The following is a 15,151-nucleotide window of genomic DNA, read 5'->3' as shown; positions in this document are numbered from 1 at the left end:
ATCGGTTTGCAGCTGAGTGTGAAGTGCTCAGGATGAGAGGCAACGATAGGATGGATGGATGGATGGATGGATGGATGGATGGATGGATGAAGGATGGCAAGAAGTCAAAATATTTAAACTGGCAATGCCATCTACTGTTACTATCATTGCCGACCTCATCTAATTTTACCATCCTGCTGTTGTCAACTAAAATTAAAATGATTCTTCGTCTCCCCGATTTCATGTGAACAGAGCATCAAAATTCCACCACATATTAACTTCCATATTTTGTCAGAGGTCATGTGATAATTTTAGCCCTGTGGGAATCTGTATTGCTGTGATTTGTGGTAGCAACATCAAGAACTGTGGAGGCTGCGTTGGCAATTAATTAAAATTTTTTGACAGCATTTGGATGTGGGAGACTTACCTTACTACAGAGCATGGAAACCCATTCACGGAAAGAGAGACAGCTCAAATCCAACAAGAGATTGAAACCTTGAAAGGTGATGAGATGGATGATGTGGTAATGGCAGAACCTGTTCTATTTGTTTGACCTACATTAAAAAAAGACAAAAAGGAGGTTAACACTGCAAATCACTGACAGTGATGTGTTTCTGTGTTGTGTAGAGTGAAGTTTCATCCTGTGCAAATGTGCCATACAAAACACAGACTGGGGGGGGGGGGTCCAAATCGCACAAGGTCCCCTGGTAATTCTAGTCCCACACGAATTAAGCTTTTGTCCCTTTTCCCCACCCTTCTGCTCCATGCGTCCCAGCCTGAACGTTCATTTTCTGTAAGCTTTTTATGACACGCACTAACAATCCTTTTGGGATTTCTAAGAGGAAGCGCCTTACTGGAAATCATTCGGACCACCACCCACCACCAATCATTGGTCTGTGATGGCTAACGTTAACTTAACACAATAAAAGCAGGCTTGGATGACGACCACATCTAGTTTCGGAAAAGCATCAAATAGGATTAGGGTTGTGTTCGGGTGAGAGCTAATTATCAGCTCTCCACGGACCCAGATTTCAGATGGCTTTTTGTGAAGTCTGTTCATTTTAAGAAACAGTGCTGTAAGATTCTCCCTTTGTATTTTTCCAACATGGCCTATTTTTGCATTTGCTGAATTTCACATTTCAGTATCATCATGAACACAACATTGATTAGCTGTGAGCTCTCCTCCTCTTTCTCCTCCTCTTTCTCCTCCTCCTCCCTTTCTTTTTGGCAAATTATTTGCTTGACCCTCTAATTTGAAGTTTCAGCAGCTCCTGTCTGATACAGCAATGTTCTTCAACGTTTTTAAGGCCAAGGACCCTTTTATATCTACATAGGGAGCAGGTCCTCGTCTCTGGAGATCACCATGCACAGACATTTGTCTACAGTGGCCCATGATGGACAAACCAAACACTGGTTCTACATAGGGACATTTGCGTTTTTTGCATTGGCCTCTGTTGTTCAGAGCCCCTCTGTGGAGAGCATGGGAGAAACACTGATTTTTTAAACATTAAACAGCTTTATTCAGGGTTTTTACCTGTTTCAATCACCAAGTCCATTTGTTTAGGAGAGGAGAAGACCTCGTTGGACAGTTCGGCTCCCAGTAAAAACCTCCTAAAAATCTGAATCAGAGAGAAAGGTGAGCACACATTAGCAATTGCTGGGCGAGTGGCCTGTCTGCAATGTGCCACACAGCATAAATAAAATTCTGGTTTGTAACATTAAACTGCTTTATTCCATATATATTATATATATTATTTTATATATTTTTTACCAGTTTAAATCACCTGTTCCGTTTGTTTTGGAGAGGAAGAGATCTCTGTGGATAATTCAGCTCCTGCTAAAAACCTCCTGAACAATGAACAATGAAGATATTCCAGTCAGGAGAAATCTCAGCTAGTTGCGATCTGTAATCCTCACCAATACATGTCACTAAACGCCACTTTATCTTTGATGTTCTGCTTTTAAATCAAAACAAATCATCAAATAATTTGGCTGCCCCCTTGCAGCAACTCTGACAACCCCCGAGGGTGTTGCGGGCCCCCTGGTGAAGACCCAGGCTATACAGCATTGTGGCCTGACATACAAATAGCTTTAGTACAGACTGTAAAAACCCCAGATATTTTTGAACAGTGATATTCATTGAGTTAGATTTATTGAGATAATATTGACATTTGTAATCAATGGTAGTCACCAGGCTTTGAAAACAACAGATACCATTAAAACAATTTGGCAGAACTCAGCTGTGTCGACCCTTTATCGTTACATTTTTTTTCCGGGTTTTACTGTTGTGGCATCGTCTTTTGTCTTTGAAAACAAGACTTGACATCCTAACAAACTTAAGAAAGCCAAACACTTGATAGTTTCAAATGAACAAAAAAAAATGAAAGAGAAGAAATGTATCTGCTCCATAAGGCTAAAAGGAATGAAAAATGCTTATGATCTCACTAGATCTTCAACACAGATATGCATCAAGAGTCCTGGGGCTCTGTGGCAAGAAAAGAACACAAAAGTTTCACATCACGTGGTTTCATTTTAAGGGTGATTTTTTTTTCTTTCTGGTGTAATCCACAGTCTTTTAGTCAATAAATATCTTCATGGTTGAGTCTTCTAGTCCATAGGAATAAAACTATAATACAAAGAGAGATTTGGTGGGCAGTAGAGTTCAGAGACAGCTACTGTTGATGCTGGATCTAAAGTCAGGAATCTTTTTGGATATGTAGTCTTATATGATGCCCCCTGGTACTTTTCCTCCATTCGTTCGGTGGAATGTCCATGATTATTGTCCATGTTGGTCCCTGGTTTCCACCAATCCTCAAAACACATAATATCCAAATGTCCCGCGGTATCGGACAAAGAAACACAATGTCTGGTTCCAAACAAGGTTATCCAGGAAACAGACGACTATCGTGTGACCTGGACAGAAAAGAGAAAGAAAAGAAAAACAGGGGTAGGAATCAGAGGAAGCTTGTGTCAGTGCAACACGTTCTCACTCCAAACTTGTCATATGGTGCCGCTCTGTCAGTGGCGGTATGTTTTCACAGCAGCGCGGACTGTTGGTTGTTTGTGGGATCTATCCACCTCTGAGCCACGTATCAAGTGACACATCCGTACGCGTTGCATATGGACGCGGAGGGTGGGTTTTGGCGTCACATTCTTACGCCGAAACCACTGACAGAGTGGCACTTATGGATGAGTTTGGATTGAGAATGGGTTGGTCAGTGATGTGAGTGGGTACAAAGGCAAGGAAAAGAAGTGCATCCAGGAAATAACGTGCTTGATGCTTAATATTTCCTGGGGGAGGTCTGTAAATTTCATATGTGCTCGCCCCAGTGTTGAAACAAAATCGACGCCATTCACTATCAGACACGCAATATGTCAGAATCCACTGGCAGAAGAGTGAAATAGTTAAACCCACAGTACTTATTACAGTTAGATGAAAAAGCATTCTGAAAATATCTAGCGTCAGTATCGTGACATATTTGGGAGTAAAACAGGAAAGGCAGGGAGGATATACCACTGGAAGAAATTTAAGTTGATAGTTGAGAACGTGTACCATCAGGGAGAGAGAGAGAGAGAGAGAGAAAGCTCACAGTTAGTTTCATCTAGACGAGTTGCTGAAGCAGATACCACTCCTCAAAGTCAATAAATTCTAGCCAGCGGGCTGTAACCACAGTGTTTGGGGAAAACAGAACAAGGTTTGAGGAACACCCAAAGACGCACGGACGTAATGTGCTGTGGCTACATAACTAATGAATCTGTGCAGCTAAAAGTTGCAGATTGATTGATGCATGGATGTCATATTTTTGGTTGGACTTGGTTGTTTTAAACTGACATGAGCACTTATGATATTTTGTTTTACAGCAAGAAAACAGGATAAGATTTTAATATAAGAATATGAAGACATTTCTATAAACTACTTCTTTGCACTATCAATCAATTCTTTGCTCAAATTATGTTTGATTCTAAAGATATTTTCATTATTATCTATCTAAAGAGTATTTTCTTGATCGTTAGACAAATTGTTTGGCCAAAAGAATGCCAAAAAATAGTATAAAATGCTCGTCACAGTTTCCTTTAAGGAGCTGTATTTGACAGAGCTTATCTATGAGTCAGAGTTTGGGGCGGGATTGTCTGCACGCAGTTCTCAACATAACGATGGCTAGCAGCTCACAGTGCTAGCTCATTAAACAGTGCCAAAAAATGTGAATAGTGCTGGCAGAGTAGGAAACAGGAGGTTTCTTGCTTTGTGTCCACGACATGGATATCAGTGATATCTGCTGTATGAGTGCAGTGCAGAGCAGCGGTGATAAGCAAAGGGACTCACATGCATGGACTGGCTACCACAAGAAAGAACAGAGACGCTAGTTTGTTGCTAGATTTATTGTTCTAAATGTTTACATCTCTTTCAGCCCCAGCTGACACATTAAGTGCTTTAACTGCTTCTTTTTGGACCAATTGTTTATATAAACCCAACTATATTCGGTTTACCAACATAGAAAACTAAGAAAACCAGTATATGTTCACATATGACAAGCTGGAAACGATGTTTATTTTACATAAAAAATGAACAAAAACTAAAGTGCGTTAATTCGTAAATGTTAGCATGCTAATGAGCTAAACTAAGTGTAAACATAAAAGCCTACCTGCTGTACACCTGCAAGTTATCTTAATGCAGCATGATGGCATTTCACTCAAGCAACATTTTCTTCCTATAGACTCAATCGTGTTTTTGTTTGTCAACTAATTGATTGATTGACTAATCATTTCAGCTGTACTTCATGAAGTGGCTCTCTCATTAAAACAACAACTCTTGTTTTGGTGCTGCACATCTCACAACAGCCCATCTGTCAAAACTGTGACAGGTTCAAGGTGTGTATATTCCCAGCTGGCATGTTTAGAATTCAAACATCTGTGGTGTTATACAGCAAAAAATGAGAAGACGGCGAGCCGCTAGAAGTCAGACGTAATGCAAAGAACATCATGCTCAATGATTTCCGTGCAAACAGGCAGGATATTATTATTCATGATGGCATACTGCTGGCATAAGTATTCTCAGGCGTTTTCATGAATATTAAACTCAAACACTGAAAGATGCAGTTTGTACGAGTACTCTCACTTTAAGCAGGACCCTAAAAATACTCTGAGTGTTGTTCCTTGTTGGTTTGCCCTTTAAAAGTAGAACACAAGTAACTTTTTGACTTGGCCTCTGATGGAGGAAGCACTGTGAAAACACACACACAAATCAAGTCAACACAAACAGGTGTTCCTACGTGAATATTTGCACATTACTGTCATTCAATTAGCAGTTGGCGGGGTCTCACCAGTTGAACCAGCGAGGGGTTTACCGCACACAATCAGTCTTCCAAGCAATACAATTCTAATATTTTGTGGGAGGGAGATTTTTCTGCAGCTGAAGACACACTGCTCGCTGTTCGGGGAGCCACAATTTAATTTTCACTTCCATGTGACAATCCTCAGGAATCACGATGTGAGAGAGGATATGAAAATGATTTGGTCCTGCTACCGTTGCAGCAGCAGCGGGCAGTAGACAAACATGCATGCATTCAGTTAAATTGCGTTATTTGGTCACAACATTATCAGTAGCAAATGTTTTTAAAGATGGCCTTCAGCATATTTCTGCTGGTGGCAACATTTTGAATCTGCTGCAGTGGCATTATAATCAACACATTAATGCATTTACAAGCACATCCATGCTGATTATTGTTGTATTTATCATAGTTATGTGTACGCTTTCTGTTTTACACATGTTCTGAGCTCTTTTAATAAAAGAAAAGTGAAAACACAAGATATACAAATATCAACATCATTTTAATTGCAGGAGCAGCTTTGAAAGGGATAAAAGAGTTTAGACACTAAAAACCTAAAACAAAACATGTGCAGTATATAGCAGAGGGAAAAAAATATGTGGAGCAGAGTGAAGCCTTATCAAAGTAATTAGCACTCCATAGTGTTGTGGTTTGTCACACTGAGGTTTATCGGTGAGCAAACACACAAATGGGAATAAGGAGAACAGAAGGCAGCTCCTTAGGGTTTGATGCTTATGCTGCTTCAGGATGAAAGGCCACACTTGACTGGTCAGCCGTACGTTCAAAGTCCTATCGACAGCATACCAAGACCCAACCTTTGATGCCGAGCTACTGAGGCTCACGTGTGTTCATGTGCACGTGTCTGTGTGTGTCGCATAGTCATTATTATCTAGATAAATATATACAAATCTAAGCATCTCGGATTTTTCTCCATTTTGAGTGCAATGGTTTTGTCTGATTCTTTTGGATTTTATTAAAGTATGTTATTTTAGCTGTCTATCTTGCTCTAAATTTGTAAATTGCATGGTCAGTGTCGGCCTCCAGCAATGTCTTAATGAACTACAAAAAAAACCCAACAACAATCGTTCATCAATACAATGATTTAGCTCCTCTTTCCACATTATTTACTACTTAACATCTCACACAGTCTTTTCACTCTAAAAATCAGTTTATTAACACGCTGTATCTGACTGACAACGCGGGTGGAGGACTAAAATCTAACACACAGCTTGGATCAATTTCAGTGACATTAGCTTGTTTTGAGTGTAAAAAAGAGCCATGTTTTAAAGCAGATTGAAACCAAAAGCACTACTTTCTATTAAAACCAGTTAAGTGAGTCATGCACAACTGAATTACATCTTAATATTTCATCAGGTGTCAATTAGTTGAAGGAAGTTAGTTTAAAGAGCACAACTTGTTAAGGATCTGCAAATAAACCTGTCATTCATGTGAATTATGCTAACTTCTTTCATAGTAATTGAAAACTACAGAGAAATCCATTATGTGCTGCATTTAATGCCATTGTAATTGTGTGTAAAAGCACATGGCAGTGTCGTGCCAATTCACACTTCACAGTTAAATTCACACAGATTAATATAATTTGAAGTAGGTTACGTTATTGTATTCGGATTTTTGACTCTTTAACATCTGGATCGTTGTCACTTTTCTTGTGCTGCATTCAGATGCCTTTTATTAGACATTAAATGTCAAACTGCAAAAAAAAATGTCAAAGGTGACTTTTAATGGATAATTAGATATTATTATTTTTTTAAAAGCTCAGATTATATTAGATCATATCATGTTTGTAATTTTTTAATAACATATTTAAATTATGTTATGCCAGCAGCCCCCCAGTTTGGATGCATGTTTTGACAAATACTGCTGGCAGTGTTTATAGATGGGAAGCCAGTGAGGGATCACGTCACTGCACTAGCGACTTCTACTGGTAGGTTTTTGACAACACTGCAGACTGGCTGTAGTGTAGGAAGATAGTATGAATGTTAATGTGAGCTACTCATGCGGAAACTTAGAAAACGACTTGTGTTAATCACAGACTGTAACGATGGACAACATGACAGCTCCCCAAAATTGTAACATTTCAATTTCGATCGCCCCCTGGCGTCTGTCTGCAGTTCTTAAAGGCCGCCCCTCCATGTTATTGAATGGAAAATAGGCCAAACAAAAACTTAAAGTACACGCCAGATAAGTAAATTCATAAAATTGGTGTTTTTTTGGCAGGAACTCCTCCACCACAGATATTTGCTACTCCGCAGATTCCAGCTCCAAATGATGTCTGCAGTGCGAGATACCAGCAGCCATATCCGGGATAATTTTAGCTTCACTTAGTTAGTGGGGTTAGTGGGGACACGTCATCTATCTTTATTTACAGTCTGGTGTCTGGTGTCAATCATACCTGCATTTAGGCCTGACTGTCGTTGTAATGTAAAGTTACTTCAGGGGCGTTTGAAGCACCATCTTAAGACATTTCAAATGCATTTCCCTCAGTAATACAGTTAAACATCAGCTGCATCATTACAATTTTCCCCTTCACCTGCTGCACCTCAAACTCCCATTGTCCAAAGCTTGCAGTGAGTTGTATATATTTTATACATTTTATTATATCTCTTTTTATTGTCAGTTAAGTTCTAATGCCTTAATAATAATATAAGTAGTCCTTCAGATTGTTATATCATAACTTTATGAGCAATAAAGCTTTTGTCTCATGCTGAATTTAACCTTCTGTTTTAGAAACTGATGTGGATTCAAGATCATCATTTATCTTCTAAACTTAACCATCTCATAGAAATCCCAGCTCTCAACAGTGCCGATGAGCTGCCCTTCACCAACAGAACACACCTAGAAGTCGGTCCAGGAGCTGACTGGGTAATGAGCTACCGCCCTCGTCAATCATGAGCTACATGCACGCACACAGGGGTTCCAAATGTATTGAGAATTGCCCATTTGGGCAAGTCTTCGTCCTTCACCAGAAAAGCAACAAGGGCCAAGAGGAAGAGACAAAAAGACACAATGGTGCAGTTCAAATACTACATTTCAAGCTGCAAGCTATTATACATTGTATTAAAGCTTGTACATATCATTAACATGATTGTGGCTCAGTATATTTAAGGACTATTTTCATTGTGTCTTAAATAGAAATCCCCCTCAGACAGCTATCCATCACCGGCCCTCAACACATTCTGAACAAGCATTGTAGCACCTGTCGAGGAGAGGCTCTGCGGTTCTTTAGCCTTCTGTCCTCTGATTGATAGGAAGTGAAAAGCAGGAGCTGCCGGGGTTATAATTCCTGACATTACCAGCAGGACTATAAAACTAGCTGCTCCCGGACATGCAGAGAAAAAGCCAACAACTGGAGTTGTCCGAGAAAGGGCCTGCAGGGTCTTAAGATATCTGATTTATTGATGTGACTTCATCACGAGGTGAAACCAAACCATCATTTTTTATCAACAAGCCACCGCTGGACATCAAAGAAGACATAACTTATAGTACTATATGAGGCACATATTGCAACTGAGAGATTTGTTTGCACCTATATATATTATGTATCTGCTTACGGTGTGGGCGGTATATGTACGTGTATATGTATATTCATGAATTGATATTTCAGCTATCGCTAATATTTATTTACAGGGCACTCTTCAAAACTCAAGTGCTTTGCAAAAGGGACAAATGATTTCATCAAATTATAAAATCATTAGAACCATGAAACATAAAACCAATTCCAGACACCTACGACTCATGTTTTAAAGACATAAAACTGGAATAAAAAATCTTTACTGTGAGCAAAAAAAAAAGTTGCAAGGCCTGACAAAACGAGTAAGCTTTAGCTTTGTGCTGCACTGTCTCCAAAAGAATCCCCTGAGAAAAATATGGCTTTTTAGCAGCTTCATGCACCACTTTTTTCATCAGCTGGTTGCTATAGACTGTTTACTATTGCTGGACAGGTAGAAAATAGTGGCTTTGAGACTGAAACAAACAAATAATTCGAAGGCACAAAAACAAATATCAATAAAAACAACAATTAGGATGTTTTGGCTGCACTTTTGGGGGGTTGTCATTCTGTTGATATTTATATACAATCAGTTGTCAGCATTCACAGACCAAAAAGGCTCATTTCTGATTTGCAATTTGCTTCACTGAACTTGACTGAATATTATAATAAAAAAGGGTAAAACATAGCTTTACTAGTCCAAACTTACTGACTATATCTATTATTCTAAAATGTAATCTATGCAGATTAGCTTTGAAATTTAATTATTTTTATTTTCAAGTATTTTTGAAAGAACCTGCATCACTTTTCTCAACAGTTAACGTCACTTTGCCTGAGAATCTGCACTCGATCTTCAGCAGAGCCCTGCATTTATTCCTCAGAATGATGTTAACCGTCCAGGAAGCTCGGCCACGGAGGCCCTCTGGCATACACAGGCCGTCCTTCCCTGGCTCTCTGTGGGAGGCAGCAGGGCCACGAGCAGAGAGCGACCCCCGCTGACTCCCAAATCAAAAAAAAGAGTCGAGGTTCTGACGAGTTCTACTAGCCACCTGGACCCCTGCTTGTCTGTGCCTCTGTTTCTGCTTTCCCGTGGCTGTGTGCGAGGGCATGAATTATTAACCCGGCTAAAATAAAAAGCTCTGCTTCGTCCAGGCCTCCTGTAGCCATGAATAATGGAAGAGGCAGCTCAACTACAGGCGTTTGGTGAGTCAAACACTGGGCCGTGATGGATGGCTAAGGGCCCACTGTGTCCCCCCACTCCCTCCTCACCTACCATCAGCTTCAGGTCTACCACACCCTGAAACCCAAAACACAAGTCCAGATAACCTCTATTAATCTCTGCAAGTGCTACAGCTTGAGCCCTCCTGCCCTGCCTCAGCACATCCCGCTTGACGATTTGGCCTCCTGGAGGGATTTTTGTTTGTTGTTTGTTTGTTTCTCCTGCCTTTGCTTGCCTTTGTTTTGCTTCTCGCTGGCACTTTTTGAAGTCATATGCGAGCCGGCTCTGACTTTTCAAAGGCAGAGCCCGACTCAAGCCGGCTCTCTCTCACCCTTAATGCTAAAACCACGAGGAGGAGGAGACATGTGAGCTGCCTCTGCTCCGCTCCTCAGAGGCTGCGATCTCCAGTTTATACCAATGAATCCCCCGTGCGTAATCACACTGTTTATTACAAAGGTGATTGATTTTCCACTTGCTAAGTTGTGCTGTGTGCATCCATATCTCATTTTGCACCTAAACCACCAACTGAGAATCAGTAGTATATTTATTTAATCTATTTATACACACATTACTCTGTTCTCAAGTGAGCTCTTAATTTATGCTTTTGTAAATATCACTGTTATCATTCAGGTGAATCAATCTGACACATGTTCTTTCAACCTTTCTGATTTTTTTGTGTGAAATTATCCAGTAGGTCCAAGCAGAAACAAATGTCTTGTTGCATATATTAAAGTGACACATCATGTATATTCATGAATCACTTTGACACTGAATATTCTGTTTTGTAGTTTTGTAGCTCTGTGATAACACAAACACAGAATTTGAGCTTGTGATGAAACCACTGAAAATATTTCAGGATTATTGACAAGAGCGCTGGCTTCATAGAAAAGGGCTTCACACTACAGTATTTTTTTTGAGTGCCGATTGCAATTCAATTAAATGTGTGAAATTACAATTTAGTCTGTCAAAAATAAAAGGTTAAAAAGCTTTAAATAGCTCATTTCTAGTGATTGATGTCTGCATTGACTCTCTAGGGAAGGTATATTGAACAGTTTTTAGGCGCCAGCTATATGCATTCCTGGATCAAGGAAAAAATATTAAGTGTTGCTCATCCAGTCCATTTGATGTTCAAATTGGCTTGGTACAAATAAACTACAAACTATAACTGACAGCGAATTCATTGATTGGACAGTTTTGGTGACTGTCATCCTGCATCATCAGTGCAACATGGACCCACTGAGAGGAAGTGAAATTCTTGAGACTGACAGAAAGTCATGCATCAGTATGTACCTTATTTTTTTATCTTAAGTGATGAGTTTACGAAGAAATAATGGAGCATTTTAAGAGTGTAATATGTTGAAACATCAAACTGGCCATGTACAGTATATCAGTCACGATATAATACATGTATATTATAATGCTACAGGGGCTAAGTTACTGTTTAGGTCTTTCCACTCACTACTCATTTAAGAACTACTAAAATGTTGATAAAAAAGTTTGGCTGAGGGGTGCTACTTCACATGCGTAGGTGTCAAAAACAGGTGCTCTTTGGATCCAAGGACAAAAATGAACAAAAAAGGAGGGAGTGGTCAGACTTGTTATTTCTTTTGTCAATAAGTCAAAACCCAAAAATTCCAAGGCACACTGATTTGCTAAAGTTAAAAAGACTTTAACAAATAGGCTTGACACGGTCAACTCACAGTCTTCATCAGGGCATGTAAAAATGTAGTGTATTTTCATTTTTTATCAGTGTTTTTGTATTTAATCATGTCACCTGTATCTGATGTTGTTGACTGTGTGATAAGTTTGCTGGTCTTGAGCACACTGGTGCTTTTTTGGAGTTCACCTGAGTGTTACACTCACTTCACTGATTGCACTTGTGACACTCATCTAGTGCTACTCTGATCGCCTGGCAGCTGACATCAGCCTTGGTTTATCTTTGAGCTGCCACTTTGTTTGCCACATGTGTCATGTCCATTTATTTAAGGATTTTTAACAGCTAAAAAAGTATTAGACTAATTTCTATAAACACATTACTGATTTTGATATCATAAGAGTTCATGCTTGTGTTGTAGTTTTGTTTGTAGTCCGAAGTATTAACCACCCACGTTTGAGCAGCAGGTAAACAGACCATGTGGACACTGAGGGAAATATAATCGTGACACCCTTCTGCAATTATTTAGTTTTTTTATTGACTTTTTTTATTCATAATTTTGCATTTTGATGCCGATATTGGGTTATAGAGATTAGCCAAAATGACCTGTGCACGGAGGTGGAGGTCTTGGCTTGGATATTTTACACATTGCCGCCGCCCTGTACATATCATACCACCACGAAAGCTGCCTCTTTGCGTCAGTGTCTAACATCAACATCAATGACAAAGTGCATTTACTTTAGAAGGAGCTGTTCATGTCAACATACAAAGTGGGTCTTCTGCCATGGAGTCAGCCATGCTTGTTCTACAGTAGCCCAGAAGGGACAAACCAAACAATGGCTCTAGATACTTCCATTTGCATTTTGACGTTAACCGCTGCTATTCTCCTACACGCTAAACACATGATAGAAGTTTCAGTTCTGCAACTTCACCGCTAAACGGGTTTGGGTACAATTTTGAATTCAGGACTTGTAATGACGAGTATTTTTACACTGTGGTATTGCTACTTTACGGCACTAAAAGATAATAAGTTAAACTTTTGAAATTATGCTAAAATCATATAACTGCTTTCACAAAATACTGTTGTTCACCTGGTTGCTTTTACACCACAGTACAACTGCCACTTTAAAAGACATACAGATACTCCAGCACTGTGAATTCTTCGCTTTGACAGACAGTAACGGATGGGAGTGAAAATCTTGATTTTTTTATTTGGAAGCGACTTCACCAGAACATCTCGCTCTATCCCCCAGTGTTACCCGTTCACTCAAAACTGTGCACAATTAGCTGCCGCTCTCCTGGATCGCTGACTACCTGATCTGCTAGACTCTCCCAAATTAGCAACTTAAGTAAAAATACAATAAACGGAGTGTATTTAGACTTCCACAACAAATTGCACGATCTGCTAAATAGATAGCTGAACTTAACTCACCCCTTTCTACTGTTGTAAGCCAATCGCTTCAAGAAACACTTCACTGACTCTCCCCTGTGAGTCACATCTTCCTCTCCTGCTGCCTCCTACTCTGACTGCTCTGCTATGCTCTCATCTGAAGTTGATAGAAAAAAAATCTCCTCCAGTGCTCTCGTTTCTTTCTTTTTCAAACACTTACCCAGCCCTCCTTTATAATTCTACGGTAACATTATCTATTATCCGAGGCTGTTAGGCATCATAATTTGAGAATATTTACCAACTGCCTTTGAATATTTTTGTGAATTAAACCCACCTTGGTTGTCTTAACTTTGTTTCCTGTACTGCAGCTCCATCCTTTGAGATCTGGCAGCACTTTACACTCCTCCCCATCCATGCAGGGATGCATCTGGCACCACCACTTCTGTGCAACTATGGATGCTGGGGGAAAAATAAAAGAAAAAACTGAGGAACTGGAGGCAATTAACAACATACTGTTTGAAAGTGTAGCAAGCTTCTGCCTTGGCCGAAGCAACAACAAACGCCTTTGGTTTCTGTATACATCACAATGATTGAAGAGATCGTCTTTTGATCTCCACCTGACAGAGGAGCCCCGTCAGTCCCGCCGCGGTGTGTTTTCAGGTCTGAATTACAGGGCGGGGGTCAATGTCAAGCTGCTGAGTGTTGTGAGCAGGAGAGTGAGTGTTAGTATGTAGGAGGTGTAACAAAGCGTGCAGCAGGTTGGTGTGTCAAGGTCTTAAGTTGCTCTGAGGAGGCCTACAGGGGAGAAACAGCTTCCCCTGACATTTCTAAAGTGGAAAGCGAACTGTCAGAATGGAGGAAGTCCCTGTCGGAGCCATTACAGTGACAGGAGCAGATGGGGATCGATTCACCTGTAACTGAGGCCACTTTTGACGTGATATTAAATAACTCAGCCTTCTATCCACTTGGATGAACACAAGGTGTGACGTGGCCTCCACTCCAGACAAAGAGGTGAATTTATTGGCAGATTTGATTTTGAGGATTAGAAAGCCTCTGAGACACAGCAACAGGATCCCGAAAAATCTCGACATTGTATTTTTTTTTCTCCTTTCATACAATAAACCTCACATCCCCAAATAATCAATGGAATAAGCACGGGAGGCGCAGTGACAGGTGTGACAGTTTCTGCACCGCACGGCATTTCCACCCTAATCACAAGTCAGTCTCAAATCATTACGGAAACTATAATGAGAAGCCTGGCATACCGTCTACACAAGATGGAGCCGCTCTTGTTGTTCCCGCCACCTGTCCAGGGAAGCAGGAGCACTTGACAGTCTGGGATCTCTCTTCGATCTTGTTCTTGTTGCAGCATCGGTGTGCAGCAATTACTTCACAGGTTCCCGCTTTCACATGAACTGCAAGCACAAACATACACAGCGGTTAGAATTCATGTGTCGGCTCCCTGCAACAGTGACTCCATCTCGGCCCTGTTTACCAGGGTGCTATGTTTATATACGACTGATTTAAAACAGCAAATACATTTTGGAGGGAAATGTAATGAAAAGCACAGTTGTCACATCGAAAAAAAAAACCATGTAAGGCGGGTGCTGGACAGCAGTCAACAACATGACAAAAGTCTGCACACTGTAACTCCCTCACGTACAATTTATGAATACAAGTGACCTTTTGAGCTCACACTCTTCTTCAGACTTAGTTTAATATGAAAAGGTGTCATCTTTAAATACCAAAGCTGGATCACATGATAGTCATGTGGTGTTACAGGTGAAGAAATACAAAATAAAGTCCCCTTAAACATAATAAATCACATAACATATAAAATATCTACAAATACATGTTTAAACTGTTTAAAACAGCACCTGCTGAGCAAAACACAGGTACAAAAATATATACACCCAAAAGCTTTATCTTTATGTGTTACAAAATGATTTTCTTATAGGAAATACCTATAAGTCCATATGAAATGACATTGGACCAGATACCATCATACCTTTCATATGGATATCTATGTAGAGGTGCCTCTATATTAAATATCAAAATATATGATGTCCCTAAT

General features: G+C 40.0%; 1 protein-coding gene across 2 annotated transcripts in view; it reads right to left on the bottom strand.

Moving 5' to 3' along the window:
- Window positions 1-2,157: 2,157 nt before the first annotated feature.
- Window positions 2,158-15,151, bottom strand: part of tafa3a (TAFA chemokine like family member 3a) — a 154,665-nt gene continuing 141,671 nt past the window's right edge. For both annotated transcript variants that reach the window (XM_042508454.1, XM_042508447.1), the window contains 3 exons: window positions 14,343-14,492; window positions 13,412-13,536; window positions 2,158-2,892 (listed from right to left, as the gene is read on the bottom strand). In XM_042508454.1, the coding sequence (XP_042364388.1) occupies window positions 2,881-2,892; window positions 13,412-13,536; window positions 14,343-14,492 (287 nt within the window). In that variant the 3' untranslated portion in view covers window positions 2,158-2,880. The remainder of the gene's footprint in view (window positions 2,893-13,411; window positions 13,537-14,342; window positions 14,493-15,151) is intronic.

The sequence above is a fragment of the Plectropomus leopardus genome, chromosome 2, assembly GCF_008729295.1.
Source record: "Plectropomus leopardus isolate mb chromosome 2, YSFRI_Pleo_2.0, whole genome shotgun sequence".
NCBI classification, from domain to species: domain Eukaryota; kingdom Metazoa; phylum Chordata; class Actinopteri; order Perciformes; family Serranidae; genus Plectropomus; species Plectropomus leopardus.
The sequence above is the reverse complement of the archived record's forward strand: the minus strand, read 5'-3'. Positions and strand labels throughout refer to the sequence as shown.